Source organism: Zea mays, chromosome 8 (assembly GCF_902167145.1).
Source record: "Zea mays cultivar B73 chromosome 8, Zm-B73-REFERENCE-NAM-5.0, whole genome shotgun sequence".
Taxonomy (NCBI): Eukaryota; Viridiplantae; Streptophyta; class Magnoliopsida; order Poales; family Poaceae; genus Zea; species Zea mays.
The window spans coordinates 155,735,640-155,751,183 of NC_050103.1; the positions used below are offsets into that span (position 1 = coordinate 155,735,640).

The following is a 15,544-nucleotide window of genomic DNA, read 5'->3' on the forward strand; positions in this document are numbered from 1 at the left end:
TCGTTTCTCTACCCTTTCGCAGTTTGTCATATTTTAATTGCTGATGACACTGAAAATGGTATCAGCGGCGGCGAGCCCGTAGTTTCCGAAGAGTGATGAACGCTTTTGACCTCTTGCCATCCATCGGTCTGCTCCGGCTCAACGTTCCGATTCCGACCGTGCGCATTTCCGCTCGCTCACTTCATTCTTTTATCAAACGTGAAGCATTTAATCAAATCTTTATTTTTTTTATACACCACCACTTCGCTGGCAAGTTTGCAGATACAACTTCAAGTACATATATATAGTACTTGCGTTGACAGGACAGCATAGTACGAACGGAAACCATCGCAAAAGGTCCCAGATGGACCAGGCCAAAGGCGCTCGAGGATTTAAAAATGGGCACATCCTGGGGGCGAGATCTGTATGCGGTCCGTCGATAACTTATTGCACGATTTGCCTTCACCTGCTTCATTCTTGTAAACAAGCCGCACCAGCAAGTTGCGAGAAGCATATGAGAAATAATCTTCTATATACACTAGTATCATCAGCAACAACTATGTTCCATTGTGCACATGGGCCTGTGTTGCACCATCAGTACCTTTTCTCACACAAAAAGAGGACAAACAAACCCAAACTATATCACACAGCAATAAACAAATTATCATCGCACTTGAACTTTGCAAGTTTGGATCGGACAATACAACAGAGCAAAGTCCCAACCAAACGTCTGGAGAAAACGTTAGACAAAACACTGAAAAATTAGATACTAGCTTACTGATCAGTTCTGCTAGCTGACAAACCTTTACCAGCAACATGATGATCCGTGGAAAAGGTCGGCCGCTTTGTTTTGTCCCTCAGCTTTCAAATTTCAAATGAGTGCGGTGTGGATATGCTTTTGTTGTTGGATCTTCAGATATTTTTACATGTTTGCCTTTCTTTCCCATCGTTCTTTAATGTCAAGCCTGAAAAAGATGGGACACATATGGGATTACCATCGGCGCCTTTCACAAGTGAAAGTGATAAACAGGTTATCGCTTCGGCATTTCTGAAATGTGGCCACAGTAATGTCACACGATGCTGAACTTTAAACTTTACTTTCTCGTGGTTCAAACCGCATTAATTTCTTGATGGCAGAGAGACATCATGCTCAGCAGACAAAGTTGTTAGAAATCTTAAAGTTGCCGATACAGATAGATTATATCTATGACCAGAATACCAGATCGCGGTGAGAAACCTTTGTGTCTTAGTTTTCCCCCACATATCGAAGTGGACAAGTCAGGCTGTGTTTCTTTCTTGAACAAAATGAAAGGTGGACCAGTGCTATCAAACCTTTTGAAAAATATAAAAGGTTTGCGTTGGAATTGTGCAATTCAAACAAATCCTTGAATAATGAAGGGTAAAGCAGTGGAGTAAGGCTGTACTAAACAAGTACTCCCTCTGTTCCATTATATTAGTCGTTCTAGCATTCAATCACATACATGAAATATTCTCTGAACCAGGACACAAATGGGCTTCAGATACATAAAAAATTCTATGAATTTAGACAATCCGGAACACCGCTCAGACGACCAATATAATGGGGCAGAGGGAGTATTAAGTTGCATCCACCAAATAGTTCATTAGTTCAACGTAAAAGGTCAATCTTCACATCAAGACTCTCTCAGGTCTCAGATGTGGAATAGAAGTGAACAACAATTATTTTTATTTACTTGCACTAACCAGGATACCAACTCGAGACCTCTAACTTTAATACCATATTAAATTGCATGCACCAAACAATTCAACCCAAAAGTTTAAGCTGATGAAGATATATGGATAATTCACTTGTATTCTGACATTAAGAGTAATATAGAAGTGCAGAAGCATGATACAATAATGAAAAAAATACCCCCAATGTAGTTTCCTTTTGTTCCTCGAGGACAGGCCTGATGCAGGATCCTGTAAATATATGGAAGTAAAACCATCACGATTATTGAATGAAATCCCAACTGTTAAGGTATGGTTAGATAAGATGTGTGTTAAAATTGATATCTGAACTGTAGTCAAATTAATATCTTTGAGGATGTGAGTTAACTTGGCTTATACCACTTAAAGGCAACCAAATATACTCAATTGGATATCAAAGTCAACAAAAAAAAATCTTAATGTTTTCTCATATCAAATCAATGAATATCTGAGTGTCTGAAAGTCAAAGAGCAGCAACAACAATGCCTTTTAGCCCCAAGCATGTTGGGGTAGAGTTAAAACACAAGAAGTCACAAATCAAGGTTTAGACACGTGGATAGTTGTTTTCCATTCACTCCTATTTATTTAAGGCTAAATATTTGAGTATATTCCAATCCTTCCAGGTTTACTTTTACTGTCTCATCTCATGTCAACTTCGGACTTCCCCTGCATCTCTTCCATTACTATCATGTCTTAGGATATCACTACGCACCGGTACCTCTGGAGGTCTCTATTGGACCTATCCAAAGTCCAAACCATCTCGGCCCTTCTAGCTCAGGTCCTCTCGCTCCTCGCGCTCCCCTGCCCCCCTGGTCTTCTTGTTTCTTCAAGCATGGACCTCGCGCTCCTGGACTTTCGGCCGGGGTTGGCCTTCGAGGATTCCCTCAGGCTTAATTTGGCTTCTTCGTTTTGTCCTGCTCGCCCCTGTCTTCGGTCGTCCTTCTGGTTGGTGGTTTCTTTTGGCAGATGCATCTTCAAGTTGAACTCGGATTCTGTTGGTCATCTCCTCCAGGCCGCCCTCGGTGGGTTCGCGTCTGGCTTTGAGGTGCTTCAGCTCGCTGATCGGGTTTTTCGGTTCTCGGTTTCTTCGATGGTTGTGGGTTTCCATATCTACAATTCCAGATGCATTGATCGTAAGGAATTCAGAGCATTCTTCAACCTTTGGAACCACGGTGGCCCTAACTGGAAACATGAATTCAAGATTTTTACGGATGAAGAAGCGGCATCTTGGCTGAATGTTCGGGGCAGGAAGAGTTTATCTTTTGCGGATATTGTTAAGCTCCCTCTCACCGGTGCCAATGCTGTCCCGATTCGTAACAATATTAAGTTCTCTGGTGGTGATGAGCATCAGGCTAAGACTAGAATATCTGTGTTCAATCGTCTGGGCTCTCCTACTCGTAATCTGGCTCCGGTTCGCAGCGATAAGAGGTTCTCCGTTGGTGGGACGCATCAGTCTCGCCTCAGAATTTCTGCGTTCAATCGTCTGGGCTTGCCTGCCCCTGGTTCGTGGTCTTCGTCCTCTCGGCGAAGGGCTGTGTCCCCAAGGTTTTCGAATTCCAGGAGGGTTTCCTCATCACTGCTTTTCCCTAATCCTATTGGCGTAGTTCATGGCGACGAAATTCATGACTGTTCCAATTTTCAAAATTCGAATTTTAACTAGTCTCGGCCTTGCAACCTTCAATGGCGTCTCGTTCGGGTTCGAGGGCCTGCTGGGCCACTGGGCTCGCCGGCCTTCCTCTGCCATTTCTGTAAGGTGCGGGGGCACTTGGAATTATTTTGTCCCTCTAAGAAATCTTCTTTCGGTTTTCCTTTAGCCTCGTTCCCTGCCTTTGGGAGTCGTGCCATTTTGGTGGGAAATCGAAAATCTCCGGACCACAGTACCTGGTTTCGCTCCCCCGCGGTGTCTCTGATCGGTGGACCCCCTAGTTATAGTTGCTTCGAGGAGTTCGCCCGGGAGATATTAAAAAAATCTGAATCATCACCTCTCCAGTCCCTGACTCTTTCTTTGGGTGTCACTTCATCAAAACCCCAAACTGCTCCTTCATCTGCTGGTTGGCGATCCTCGCTTCCTTCTCCGATGGCGTATAGGCGTGTTGATCCCGAGCCCTTTCTTCCGCCGGGCTTCAGCGCTTCGGTGGTCCTGCACCGGGAGGTTATGGCCAGGTCAGTGACTAGGCGTCTCCCGCCAATGCATGAGGATTGGGCTATTATCAATATTCAACCTTTACCTGATCATGAGGTCACTTTCCCGGCGGTGAGGGATGTGGTCAGAGAATATTTGGTGGAGCACCGGCGGCTTGGGGTGCGGGATATCCAGCGGTCGCACCTGGGTCAGGTTCTGGTTCAGTTTAGCAGTGTGCTTGAAAGAGACAATCTTGTCTTGCTTGGTCCGCAGCAATACCTCGATGCCACCTTCACTGCTCAGCGACATAATGATGCTTGGAACCACAGGGCACTTTTCTTTAATCGCGAATGTTGGCTTATGTTGTTAGGATTCCCCCTTGATTATCGTTCCTCAGAATACTTGCAGGCTGCTATTGGCTCCTTTGGTAGATTAATCTTGTGGGAGGAAGACAGACACAATGTTTACAGAACTATGCTTAGGGTTCGGGTCACGTCTCTCGAGTAGGTCCCGCAGTTCATTGTTTTTTCGGAGGCTGATGGCTTTATCGGTGACTCGTGGACAGTGCAGTGTGAAATCATTCAACAAACCTTGCTGGGGGGCCAGCCCCAAGATGAAGATCCGATGCCAGTGGTCCCGGAAGATGGCCAGCAGCTCCCGCTCGAGTTCTTTGGTTTGGGCCAACCTATGCCTGCTGCGGGGTGGGATCTCAATTTCCCGCCAGAAGGCAATGTCCAAGTCCAGCCAGCAGACAATATTCAAGGGGATTGGGACCAATGGATTGTTAATGACCCACCTGCGCAGCAGCCCCAGCAGGACCTGCCACCTGACGAGCAGCAAGTCAGCAATCAACATTCGGGCCTGTCCTCGGATAGTTCTTCTGGTCCCATTCATGGTGTTCCAGTGCAGAATGGGCAGATTCTTGATGACCTGGATGTGGTTGGGCCGGTGCTACACTTTAATGCCCTGCCCTCCCTGCTTTGGGTGATGTTCCTATGAATGGGCTTCAGGAGGTTGACGACCCACCAAACCAGGGAGATCTCCATGTGCCAGGGGATATTCTTATCCCTGATGCCCAGCCAGAGGAGCAAATCAACAATGGTCCCAACAATGTGGTGTTGAACTATATGTTCTCCCAGGATTGGCAGCCAGACCCTGTTTTGTTGAGCCACTTGGAAAGGAAAAGGAATGCCCAATTCTACATGATCTGGGCTAACTATTTTGCTCCCGCTGGTAATCCAGAACTCTCTGTGCAGATCCCTAAGAAGTGGTCTCCTTTCTTCCTGTCTAACCTGCTTCATGAATATTCTTTCAGTTGGTCGAAATCTTTCTTGTCTTCAGATATTCCTTCTGCTTTGCTGGAGCCTGAGACTGAGACTCACCCTTTTGCCATCCCCAAGAAATGCCCTGATGGCAAGTTCCTTGAATCTGTCCTCTCAGAAGAATCTACTGGCAACGTCTCTGCTCCGTCAGATTCGACCTCTTCCCCCTCCAAGCCTACAGTTGTGGAATCTGACCTAAGGAGAAGAGACTGCGTGATGCTCGGGCTGGGTTCAGGCAGGGCTCCTGCCAGAAAAAGAACTGTCTGATGTGTCAACATAAGTTTGAGGGCCCTCCTTCCTTATCTGCCAAGGCCATCAGAAACCTAGGGGAAAGATTTTGCAATCTGTCAGAAGTAGATCTATCTGATAAAGCTCTGAAGAAGAAGAATCCCTCTGGCTGTGTTGGCCCCAATAAGCCAGGGAAAAAAGACAATGAGGATAAGAAACAAGATTCTGTAGATGAAGACAACTAATATGATGGTGTTGCTCCGGGTGGGAGGATTTTGCAGGACTCTACTTCGCCAGGCTTTTTGGCTGCTTCTGCCCTGGCGTATTTGAATGGTTGTTGCGGTGTCAAACTTTGTGGTTTCTGGTTATTTCGCTGTGTCCTGTTCTAACAGATACTTGTTTGCCCACCCAGTAATTGGGTTTGGGTTTCCTTTCGTTGACGAACCTGATCATGCCCCCGATGAATAGTCACAACACAGCTATTTTTTCTGAATGGTCTGTTTTAAGCTTTAATGTCCGTGGGATCAATTCTGTGGTTAAAGGGAATGGTATTCATTGTGCGATTAGGGAATCCAGAAGTGATATTATCTGCTTGCAGGAAACCAAGAAAGAATTTTTCGACAGGGCTGACCTCAGAAAGTTTTGTCCCAACTCCTTTGACTCGTTCGCTTTTGTCCCCTCGGTGGGAAATTCGGGTGGTTTCATTACTGTTTGGAATAGCTCGAAGTTGGTGGGCAGTGTTATTTACCAGAATGATTATGCTCTTTCGGTTGAATTTTCTGCTAATTCGTCGAATGAATCCTGGATTGTCACAAATATTTACGCGCCCTGTTATCCGCATGGGAAAATTGAATTCCTAAATTGGTTCTCCAATATAAATATGCCCTCGGAAAAACTTTGGATGATTGTTGGGGACTTCAATCTTACTCGTAGGCCCGAAAACAGGAATATCGCTGGGGGCCTTAGCCTGATGTTGAAATTTAATGAGGCCATTAACTAGCTTGATCTGATGGAAATTCCCCTCCATGGTCGAACGGGCAAAGAGAGCCCCTTCTTCAGAGACTCGATTGGTTTTTCATCTCGCAAGAATGGTCGGTTTTCTACCCCGACACTCGCGCAACTACGCTGCCTAGGGATATCTCCGACCATGTTCCATGTCTGATTTCTTTCAAGTCAAAGGTCCCCAAGCCTAAGATTTTTAGGTTTGAAAATTTCTGGCTGCAATTTGAAGAGTTTATGACTGTATTTCAAAATTCTTAGACTGGTCAGCCAATTCTTAGTGACAAAGCGAAGAACTTAACAACAAAATTCAAGTACACCAGAAAGGTCCTCAGAGTGGCAGCGGTCTCTGCCAAATATTGATAAAACAGTGAGACAAATTAAGTTGCTTATCGAGTTCATTGACATAATTGAGAAGCATCGTGACCTTTCGATTGAAGAATGAAATTTCCGGGAGCTTTTGCAAACCAAAATTGTTGGTCTGCTTCAAATTCAGAAAATTTATTGGAAGCAACGGGCTTCCATCAAATGGGTCACCGATGGAGATATTTGCTCTAGATTTTTTCATGCTCATGCAATGGTAAAGCATAGGCGTAATACAATTGTGTTGCTCTCTGATGACAGTGGGTCAATCTTTTCAGAGCACGATCATAAAGCTAACCTTCTGTGGAATGTATTTAAATGCCGTTTGGGTTCTTCTGACTCTTCGGAAAATGTTTCTGATCTCTCAGGCCTGTTAATTTTGCAAGATGGATTGCAGTGGTTGATGAGCCTTTTTCAAGGCAAGGAATTGATAGCATTGTTGCAGCTCTCCCCTCAGACAAATCCCCGGGGCCTGATGGATTTAATACCAATTTTATCAAAAAATGTTGGCCGGTTATTTCTCAGGACTTCTACGACTTATGTGACCAATTTTACCATGGGGATGTCTGTCTTAGAAGTATTAATGGTTCTTTTATCGTTCTGATTCAGAAGAAGGGAAATGCTCATTTAGTGGGAGATTTTAGGCCAATCTCGCTTCTAAATAATAGTATGAAAATCATCACTAAGCTGCTGGCCAATTGACTGCAGACAGTGATGACTTCCCTGGTTCACAAAAATCAATATGGCTTCATCAAAGGAAGAACCATTCAGGATTGCTTGGCCTGGGCATATGAATATATCCATTTATGCCATATCTCAAAAAAAGAAATCATCGTGCTCAAGTTGGACTTTGAAAAGGCCTTTGATACAGTTGAGCATGAACTGATCCTCCAAGTGCTGTCTCATAGAGGATTTGGGCCCAAATGGCTGGGCTGGGTTAGGGATATCCTTCAGTCTAGTACGTCATCGGTCTTACTTAATGGCGTCCCAGGGAAAACTTTCCATTGCAAGCGTGGGGTCAGACAAGGAGACCCCCTCTCACCTCTTTTATTTGTTTTAGCGGCAGATCTGCTTCAGAGTATCATCAATAAAGCGAGACAGCAAGATTTACTCCAGTTGCCCCTCACTAAGAACTGTGGTCAAGATTTCCCGATTGTCCAATATGCTGATGACACATTATTGATAATGGAAGCTTGCCCCAGGCAACTATTTTTCCTCAGAGCAGTTCTTAACTCTTACGCAACCTCGACGGGGCTCAAAGTGAATTATAATAAATCAAGTATGTACCCCATCAATGTTTGCCAAGCAAAGATGGAGATTCTTTCCAGAACATTCAACTGTCAAACAGGATCAATGCTTTTCACCTACCTTGGTGTCCCTCTAGGCCTGTCAAAACCTAGAACCTGTCACTTTTTACCGCTTATCCAAAGGATTGAAAGGAGATTGTCCTGTACATCTGCTCTCCTCTCCCAGGCCGGAAGATTGGAGCTAGTTAACTCTGTTTTCTCAGCTCTCCCGACTTTTCTGATGTGCACGCTGAAAATTCCTGCCGCCACAGTCAAGAAGATAGATGCTTACCGGAAACATTGTCTATGGAAAGGAAATGATGTGAACTCAAAAAACCAGCTCTAGCTGCTTGGTGCATGATTACTCAGCCAAAGAACAATGGGGGGCTTGGAGTAGTCAGATTGGAGACGCACAACAAGGCTTTGCTTTTGAAATTTTTACACAAATTCTTCAATAATCATGACTTACCTTGGGTGAATCTCGTTTGGAACAACTATTACAGGACAGACAGACTACCTACCAGCTCAAGTATTGGATCCTTTTGGTGGAAAAGTTTGCTTAGTCTTGTTCAAGATTTCAAAGGATTGGCAGCCCCAACCATTGGCAATGGGAGAACTATCCTTTTCTGGGGAGATCTGTGGAATAAGGGCATTCCAGCTCAGCAATATCCGGAATTATTTTCCTTTGCTTGCAATAGCAAACTCTCTATCAAAGAAGCAAAGCAAAAAGATCATCTTTTTGAGATTTTTCAGCTTCCTCTGTCTGTGCAGGCCTATGAACAGTATCTTGAGTTAAACGAGGCCTGGGGACAAATCACTGTGAACAACGCAAAGGACACTTGGAAGCACATTTGGGGATCAGAGATTTTCTCTACAAAAAAGACTTACAGGCATTTGATGGGTCATTATCAAGTTCATCAGATTTTCAGATCGCTTTGGAAAAATAAATGTCAACCAAAACATAAAGTTTTTTATTGGTTGTGGCTAAAAAACAGACTCAACACAAGAAATATGCTGAGGAGGAAAAACATGACACTTGAGTCATACACTTGCGAAAACTGCATCTGGCAGAAGGAGGAAACTCTTTGGCCCTGTTTGTTTCAGCTTCTGGCAGCTTCTAGCCACCAAAAGCTGCTGCGGACTGCCAAACGCTCAGCTTGTCAGTCAGCTTCTATAAAATTTGTTGGGGCAAAAACCATCCAAAATCAACATAAATACATAATCGGTTGAGTCGTTGTAATAGTAGGAATCCGTCACTTTCTAGATCCTGAGCCCTATGAACAACTTTATCTTCCTCCACACGTAATCGTAATAATACTCAGATTCTTCCCATAGCCAGATTCTCCCCACAGCCGGATTCTCAGAAAAGCTGGTCAGAAAAAAGCTGAACCAAACATGCCCTTTATCATCTCTTCCTCAGATGCAACTTCGCTAAGACCTGCTGGAATTCAATTGGTTTGGTGCCCCCTAGAATTGCTAATCCAGAGGAGGCTGCGGCAAATTTAAAATAGCAGCTCAATGTTCCCTTCTCTATGGAGATCATTATTCTCATGACTTGGAGCATTTGGAAGTGTCGTAATGCTTGGCTCTTTCAGAACAAAGATCCAACGGTGCAACAATGCAAGCATGAGTTCACAAAAGAATTACTCCTAGTCACTCATAGAGCTCTGGGTAGATTTGATTCCACCATCCCGGAATGGCTTCAGCAATGGCAGTAGAAACTCACCCTAACATTCTGTAATACGTCTACTTGTTTGTTCTAAGCACTGCTTTTTCTAGTTTTAATAAAATTTCAGTAGGGGCTCCCCCCTCCTGTTCTCTCAAAAAAAGTCCAAACCATCTCAATCGGTGTTGGACAAGTTTTTCTTTAATTGGTGTTACTCTTAGCATGTCACATATAGCATTATTCTAGACTCGATCACATCTTGTATAGACATAAATCCAACACAACATATCCATTTCCACCACACTTATCTATTGAACCTGACATCTTTTTGTAGACCAACATTCTGCACCATACAACATAGCAAGTCTAATCATCGTCCTATAAAACTTATCTTTTAGCTTTTGCAATAGTCCCTTATCACATAGAGCATCGGATGCTTGGCGCCACTTCCTCCCTCTGCTTCGATTCTATGGCTAACATCTTCATCAACATCCCCATCCCTTTGCAGTATTGACCTTAAAGGCCTAAAGGTATCCTTCCTAGGCACTACTTGACCTTCCAAACTAACATCTTCCTCATGTGTAGTAGTATCAAAATCACATCTCATGTATTCGGTTTTAGTTTTACTGAATCTAAAATCTTTAGAATCTATAGTTTCTTGCCACAACTCCAGTTTCCTATTTATTTCTATCCGACTTTCATCAACCAACACTACATCGTCCGCAAAATGGCTTCCATGATTGACCTTTCGGGAAAGAAACCAAACTGGTCCATAGAGATCCTCATTATTCCTCTAAAACAATGCTCGATAGCTCTCTCCCATAGCTTCATAGTATGGCGCATCAACTTAACTCCACTGTAATTGGTACAACTTCGAATATCTCCCTTATTCTTGTAGGTCGGTATCAATACACTTCACTCGTCATCTTGTTTGACCAAAAGATATGGTTGAACAACTTGGTTAGCCACACTACAACTATGTCCCTGAGGCATCTCCATGCCTCAATTGGGATACCATCAAGGTCCATCGCCTTACCCTTTCATCATTTTAATGCCTCCCTAACCTCAGATTCTTGGATGCTACGCACAAAGCATCTATTTGTGTCATCAAAAGAGTCATCCCACTTAAGGGTTGTGTCCCCATTCTCCCCACTGAACAATTTTTCAAAATACTCTCGTCACTAAAAGGTGCTCTGTTTTATCTTTAATGAACTTAACTTGATTGAAGTCCCTTGTTTTTCTCTCACAAACCCTAGCCATCATATATATTGTCTTCTCTCCTTCCTTTGTACTCAAACATTGTTAAAGATCCTCGTACATCCTACCCTATATCACACTTACAGCTTGCCTTGCGGTCTTCTTTACTACCTTGTACTTCTTTGTGTTGTCCATATTCCTGTCATGGTACATACATCTATAGCATTGTTTCTTCTCCTCAACAAGCCTTTGTACTTCCTTGTTCCACCATCGAGATTCGAGAGTTTTTAGCTCCGCCATCCACTCCCTTTGGTTGCTCCACATCTCTGATGCCACCTTCCGAATGCAGGTTGCCATCTTCTCCCATATGTTGTTTATGTCATCTTCTTCCTTCCAAGTGTCCTCTTTGATGACCCTTTCCTTGGTTGATGTCTCTCTTTTTCAGTTTCCTCCACTTTGTTCTCACAATCTTGGCTTGTTTATCCCTACGAACATGCACATGAAAACGAAAGTCTGCAACCACAAGCTTATGTCGAGAGACAACACACTCCCTAGGTACCACCTTGCAATTCAAGCATGCTCGTTTATCCTCTCTTTTTGTGAGGACGAAGTCAATCTGACTTGAGTATTGGCCACTACTATAAGTCACTAAATGAGATTCTCTCTTCCTACAGAAAGTATTGGCTATCGACAAGTCAAAAGATACCGCAAAATCCAAGACTTCCTCTTCCTCATGATTCCTAATACTATACCCAAAACCTCCATGAACCGTCTCGAAACCTGCATTTGTTGTACCTACATGCCCATTGAGGTCTCCTATGAAAAGCTTCTCACTAGTAGATTTAGCTATAACCATACCATCTAAGTCTTCTCAAAAAAGTCTCTTAGCACTGTCATCATGTCCTACTTGGGTGGCATATGCACTAATTATGTTTAAAACCAAATCATCATGACAAGCTTGACTAAGATAATACTACCTTCTTGTCTTCTCACGTCCATTTCTGTCTACAGTTGTCCCTGTATACCAGAGCTCGAAGCCGATATTGTCCACCTACCTTGCCTTCTAACCCTTCCATTTAGTCAAGTCAAATAACACCAGAAAAATAGCATAACAAAAGATTATTTGTATGTAGTTAGTTCTATGTGATTGTTGAAGAATTACTTGATGACATTCTGATGTTAATAGACTTTTAATATCTTGGGCTTTTACCTAAAAGGTAAACTAAACCATTAAGTCACTTTACCATTTAGGGCCTGCTTGTTTGGGTCCCAAAACTTGCCCAACCAAAATTAAGGCATGCCTAAAAAAAATTTGGTTACCAATTGGTTCGTTGCCAAAAAATGGCACACGGCACACCAATGACTATGACCAAAATATTGGCAAGTCACTAGAAACTTCTTTAATCTAACAGGAGGGAAGGTGCTCGCTGCCATGTCTTGGCACTCAACCAAATGCATGCCTACATTTTTTGCTCTAACTTTGGCAAGCCTAGGTTTTGGGTTGCCATGATTTTGGTTGGGCAAGTTTTGGAACCCAACCAACCAGGCACTTAGTTCATTGCTCAACTGCATTAAAGTGGTAACTATAAAGCACTTGATACCTGTGAAATATATTGTGCAAATAGTTTGTGCTTTGCCACGAAAATGGCTAGAACCTCCAATGCCTAAGACCAATCCAAAGATTACTGGGAATGGCGAAGTAAATGCTATAGCAATAGAGATCATCGCTACTGTATTCACTTTTTTTGGCTGTTTATTTATTGTTGTCGAAAGATTCAAGCAAAAGCATTGCTTACAGAATGTATGTAAAAAATATCGCCCAGCATTCAGTATAAACAGGCGTACCCCTTGAATTCCTGTAACTGATGACATATGATGCACATCTCTTGGAGAACTATCAGCAGATGCATCCTTATCAGTGAATTTATAATTGCTGGTTACTTTGATACTTCTCTCAGTGGTTCCTAAAGAATTAAATCATCTGATTGGTGAGGAGAAAACTAGCACGGCTAAACAATAGGACATGCAGGAGACAAGTACCTTTCGGTTTTCTTTTATACTTCGGCTTTTCAGTTATCTGTAACCGTTTCTTGTGTAATTCCTGCATCACATGACAAATTAAGTACTTGTAACCTAGTAATTCAGAATAAAATAATCAACCATATAAAAATGGATATTGTGAAGGAGAACATAATGTCATAGGAAAACACATATTCATGTCTGAAGATTTGTCATTTGATTCAGACTGAGGTTCTGGAGGTCCACAAATTGTACATATGGATTTGAGATTTCTCACTAAACTGAACTGATATCAATGGGCTGGAGACTTTGGTTTGACAGATAAAATAAGTCAAAAAGTGAACCGTGGAACCTTGATCACATCCAATCTAGGTCCCTGGCCTTGACGATGTACCGACCCAGAGGTGTGTGATACGGTTTCAAATCAACACTTCTAAAAGGCTCGAAAAGAAAAGAAGGCCAGAAGAGCAACTGTTGCACTTTTCTCAGTTGGGCCTCTTCTTTGATTTGATAGATTCATTGTGCATTTGTGCTTTTGCGTATATAGCTGGCATCGGCTTCTTTTTCTCTACAAAGCAAATTTGAACTAAATCAAATTAACTATCGTATGTTTCTCAAAGATTATAATCATTCCATTCTTATGCTGATGTATCTGAACTCTTCAAGACACTTTGAAGTTATCAAAATATGTCAGCTTAAAATTTTGCTCCATTGGCTGCAGAATCAGAATTTGCCTGACAACCCCCCCAAAAGGCCAAAACAAAAACAACCTTTACTGTTAAGATTGTCTGTGTTTCCATAAATTACAAAACGTCAGGTTACTGTTTGGGAGTAGAATTTTGGGGACTCAATTAAAAGCTGTACCAAATCGTAAGGATTTTAGATCTAATTCTCCCTCGTGCAAACAGGGCAACATGCACAGCAGGGTACACTTCCCAATTAATAGCAGGCCATGACAGCATACGCACTGCATGACCAGGCAGACAGATTCATGCCTACGGTACAAAACCTAGACTTCACTGAAGCAGTAGAGTACAGTGAATTATTGAAAAATAGAAACACAAACATATCATCATCGCCCAGCAAGTCTACTACATCCCCCAACGTGTTCATTTATGCGCCGAAAATTAAGTGGCGTGACCAATTTACTCCGGCCTAACGAGCTCAGCCTGCTGACATCCACGAACTTAAGAAGATTAAGAAAAAAAATCTACAACAACCATCCCGGCGTGTGGACCAAGAGCAGCAAAGGATCGATATCGAACGCTTGGAGAAATGCAGTACCAGGAGCCAGAAGGGCACCTTAAACTTGTCGAGCCGGTCCTGGGATAGTTTGGAGGGCTTGAACCCCGGGTCGAGGAGCCTGCTTGACGCAAGCTCTGCCTCCCTCCTCTTCGCCTCGTCGTCGTCGCCGCCGCATCTCCCCGGCTCCTGATTGCTTGCGGCCTCCATGGCCGAGACCGAGAGCGCCCGAGAGAGAGAGAGAGCAGGTGGGTTGGGCTTAGCGGTCTGTTGTTGGGTTGAGCTATGGCCCAAGGCCGAAAAACTGGTGCGGCCAGGCCCGTGAAGAATCCTACTAATAAAAACTGCACGGAACAAATAGTGACATTGCACGCTTGCACAATGAATCCTCTTCCATGCAGGAACGGTTTTTCACGCGCACCGTGATGATGTTTGCAAAAAGCCATGTACCAGTTGCTTCCTGCTGTCTTCGTAGCAGCAACGGTTTGTACTCGATAGAACAGCGGTGATTGCAAAATGCCAGCGGACATGTGAAGGGGCTATTCAGCTACAACAATGTGGGGCTTGGACTGGACTGGACTGGACTGGACGAACTAGATCCATGGTGGATCCCCCCGCTCGCTCGCTCCCGGCCAAAATTCGCCGGTCAAACTGACGAGTTTATCCCCTGGCGTCGCCTGCTGGACTGCCAATCACAGCCATGCTGACTGATGGTGCCAAGTCTCCTGCTGCTCTGCAGTGATCGCCGATCAGGGCTCTCGCATGGAGCCTCTACTGGTGGCGGTGGGCCACCTGTCCGCAGCTCGGCAGCTAGCCGGTGTAGTGCTTCCTCGAAGACGTTTGCTCCCGATGCAGCGTGTCTGCTCTGGCCTGCCCCCCTAGAATCTTAGGCTGGTGCCAGTGCGGGCGGCAGCGCGGGCGAGAAGAGGCCGCTGCCGCCCGCGCGCGGGCGATAGGCGGGCGAGAGGCCGGCGCCGGGCGATGGCGCTGGCGCCCGGCGAGAGCGGGCGATATCGCCTCGCTCTCGCCCGCGCTGGAGCGCCCGCCCGGGCGAGAGGCGGGCGAGAGGGAGGCGAGAGGGAGGCGACGCACTGGCGGGGCGAGAGCGCGGGGCGAGAGCCCGTCATATAATTTTATTTTAATTATTACGCAATTTGTAATTTTTAATTCAATAAAAATATTATGTTGTGTGTTTTCTGAGCGTTGAAATAAATCCGCGTGAATTACTTAATTCTGAAATAGAAAAGCTGATGTGGCTATAGCCTGAGGCTGTAGCCTGCTGCAGCCTGTGCACTGGAGCAGCAGAGGCGAGAGTGGAGGCGAGAGCTGACGTGGCAGGGGCGAGAGGGAGGCTGTGCACTGGACTCAGCCTTACCGTGGGAAACGGAAAAGG

General features: G+C 44.3%; 1 protein-coding gene across 4 annotated transcripts; it reads right to left on the reverse strand.

Annotated features, from left to right (window-relative positions):
* Positions 1-494: 494 nt before the first annotated feature.
* On the reverse strand, positions 495-14,526 carry LOC103636193 (uncharacterized). 4 transcript variants are annotated; one of them, XR_004852168.1, is made up of 5 exons: positions 14,194-14,463; positions 12,931-12,991; positions 11,868-12,854; positions 1,871-1,920; positions 495-944 (listed from the first exon to the last, which is right to left on the reverse strand). XR_004852168.1 is itself a non-coding variant. In XM_020542667.3 (5 exons), the coding sequence occupies exons 1-5, from the start codon at positions 14,359-14,361 to the stop codon at positions 902-904; spliced, it is 423 nt and encodes a 140-aa protein (XP_020398256.1). In that variant the 5' UTR covers positions 14,362-14,526; the 3' UTR covers positions 495-901. The 4 variants fall into 4 exon arrangements, 2 of the variants coding, with proteins under 2 accessions (XP_020398256.1, XP_008656765.1); XR_004852169.1 differs by having other exon boundaries at positions 12,736-12,854; positions 12,931-13,477; positions 14,212-14,457; XM_020542667.3 differs by having other exon boundaries at positions 12,736-12,854; positions 14,212-14,526.
* Between the last annotated feature and the right edge of the window lie 1,018 nt (positions 14,527-15,544).

Bases quoted from the DNA above. Each gene is read 5' to 3' on its own strand.
- LOC103636193 (XM_008658543.4), bottom strand. From the start codon at position 14,361: ATGGAGGCCGCAAGCAATCAGGAGCCGGGGAGATGCGGCGGCGACGAC. The intron at 1,921-12,735 runs GTACGCCTGTTT...ATATATTTACAG, and splicing joins CAGTTACAGGAATTCAAGGG to GATCCTGCATCAGGCCTGTC. The intron at 945-1,870 runs GTATTTTTTTCA...CATCTTTTTCAG, and splicing joins AAAAGGAAACTACATTGGGG to GCTTGACATTAAAGAACGAT.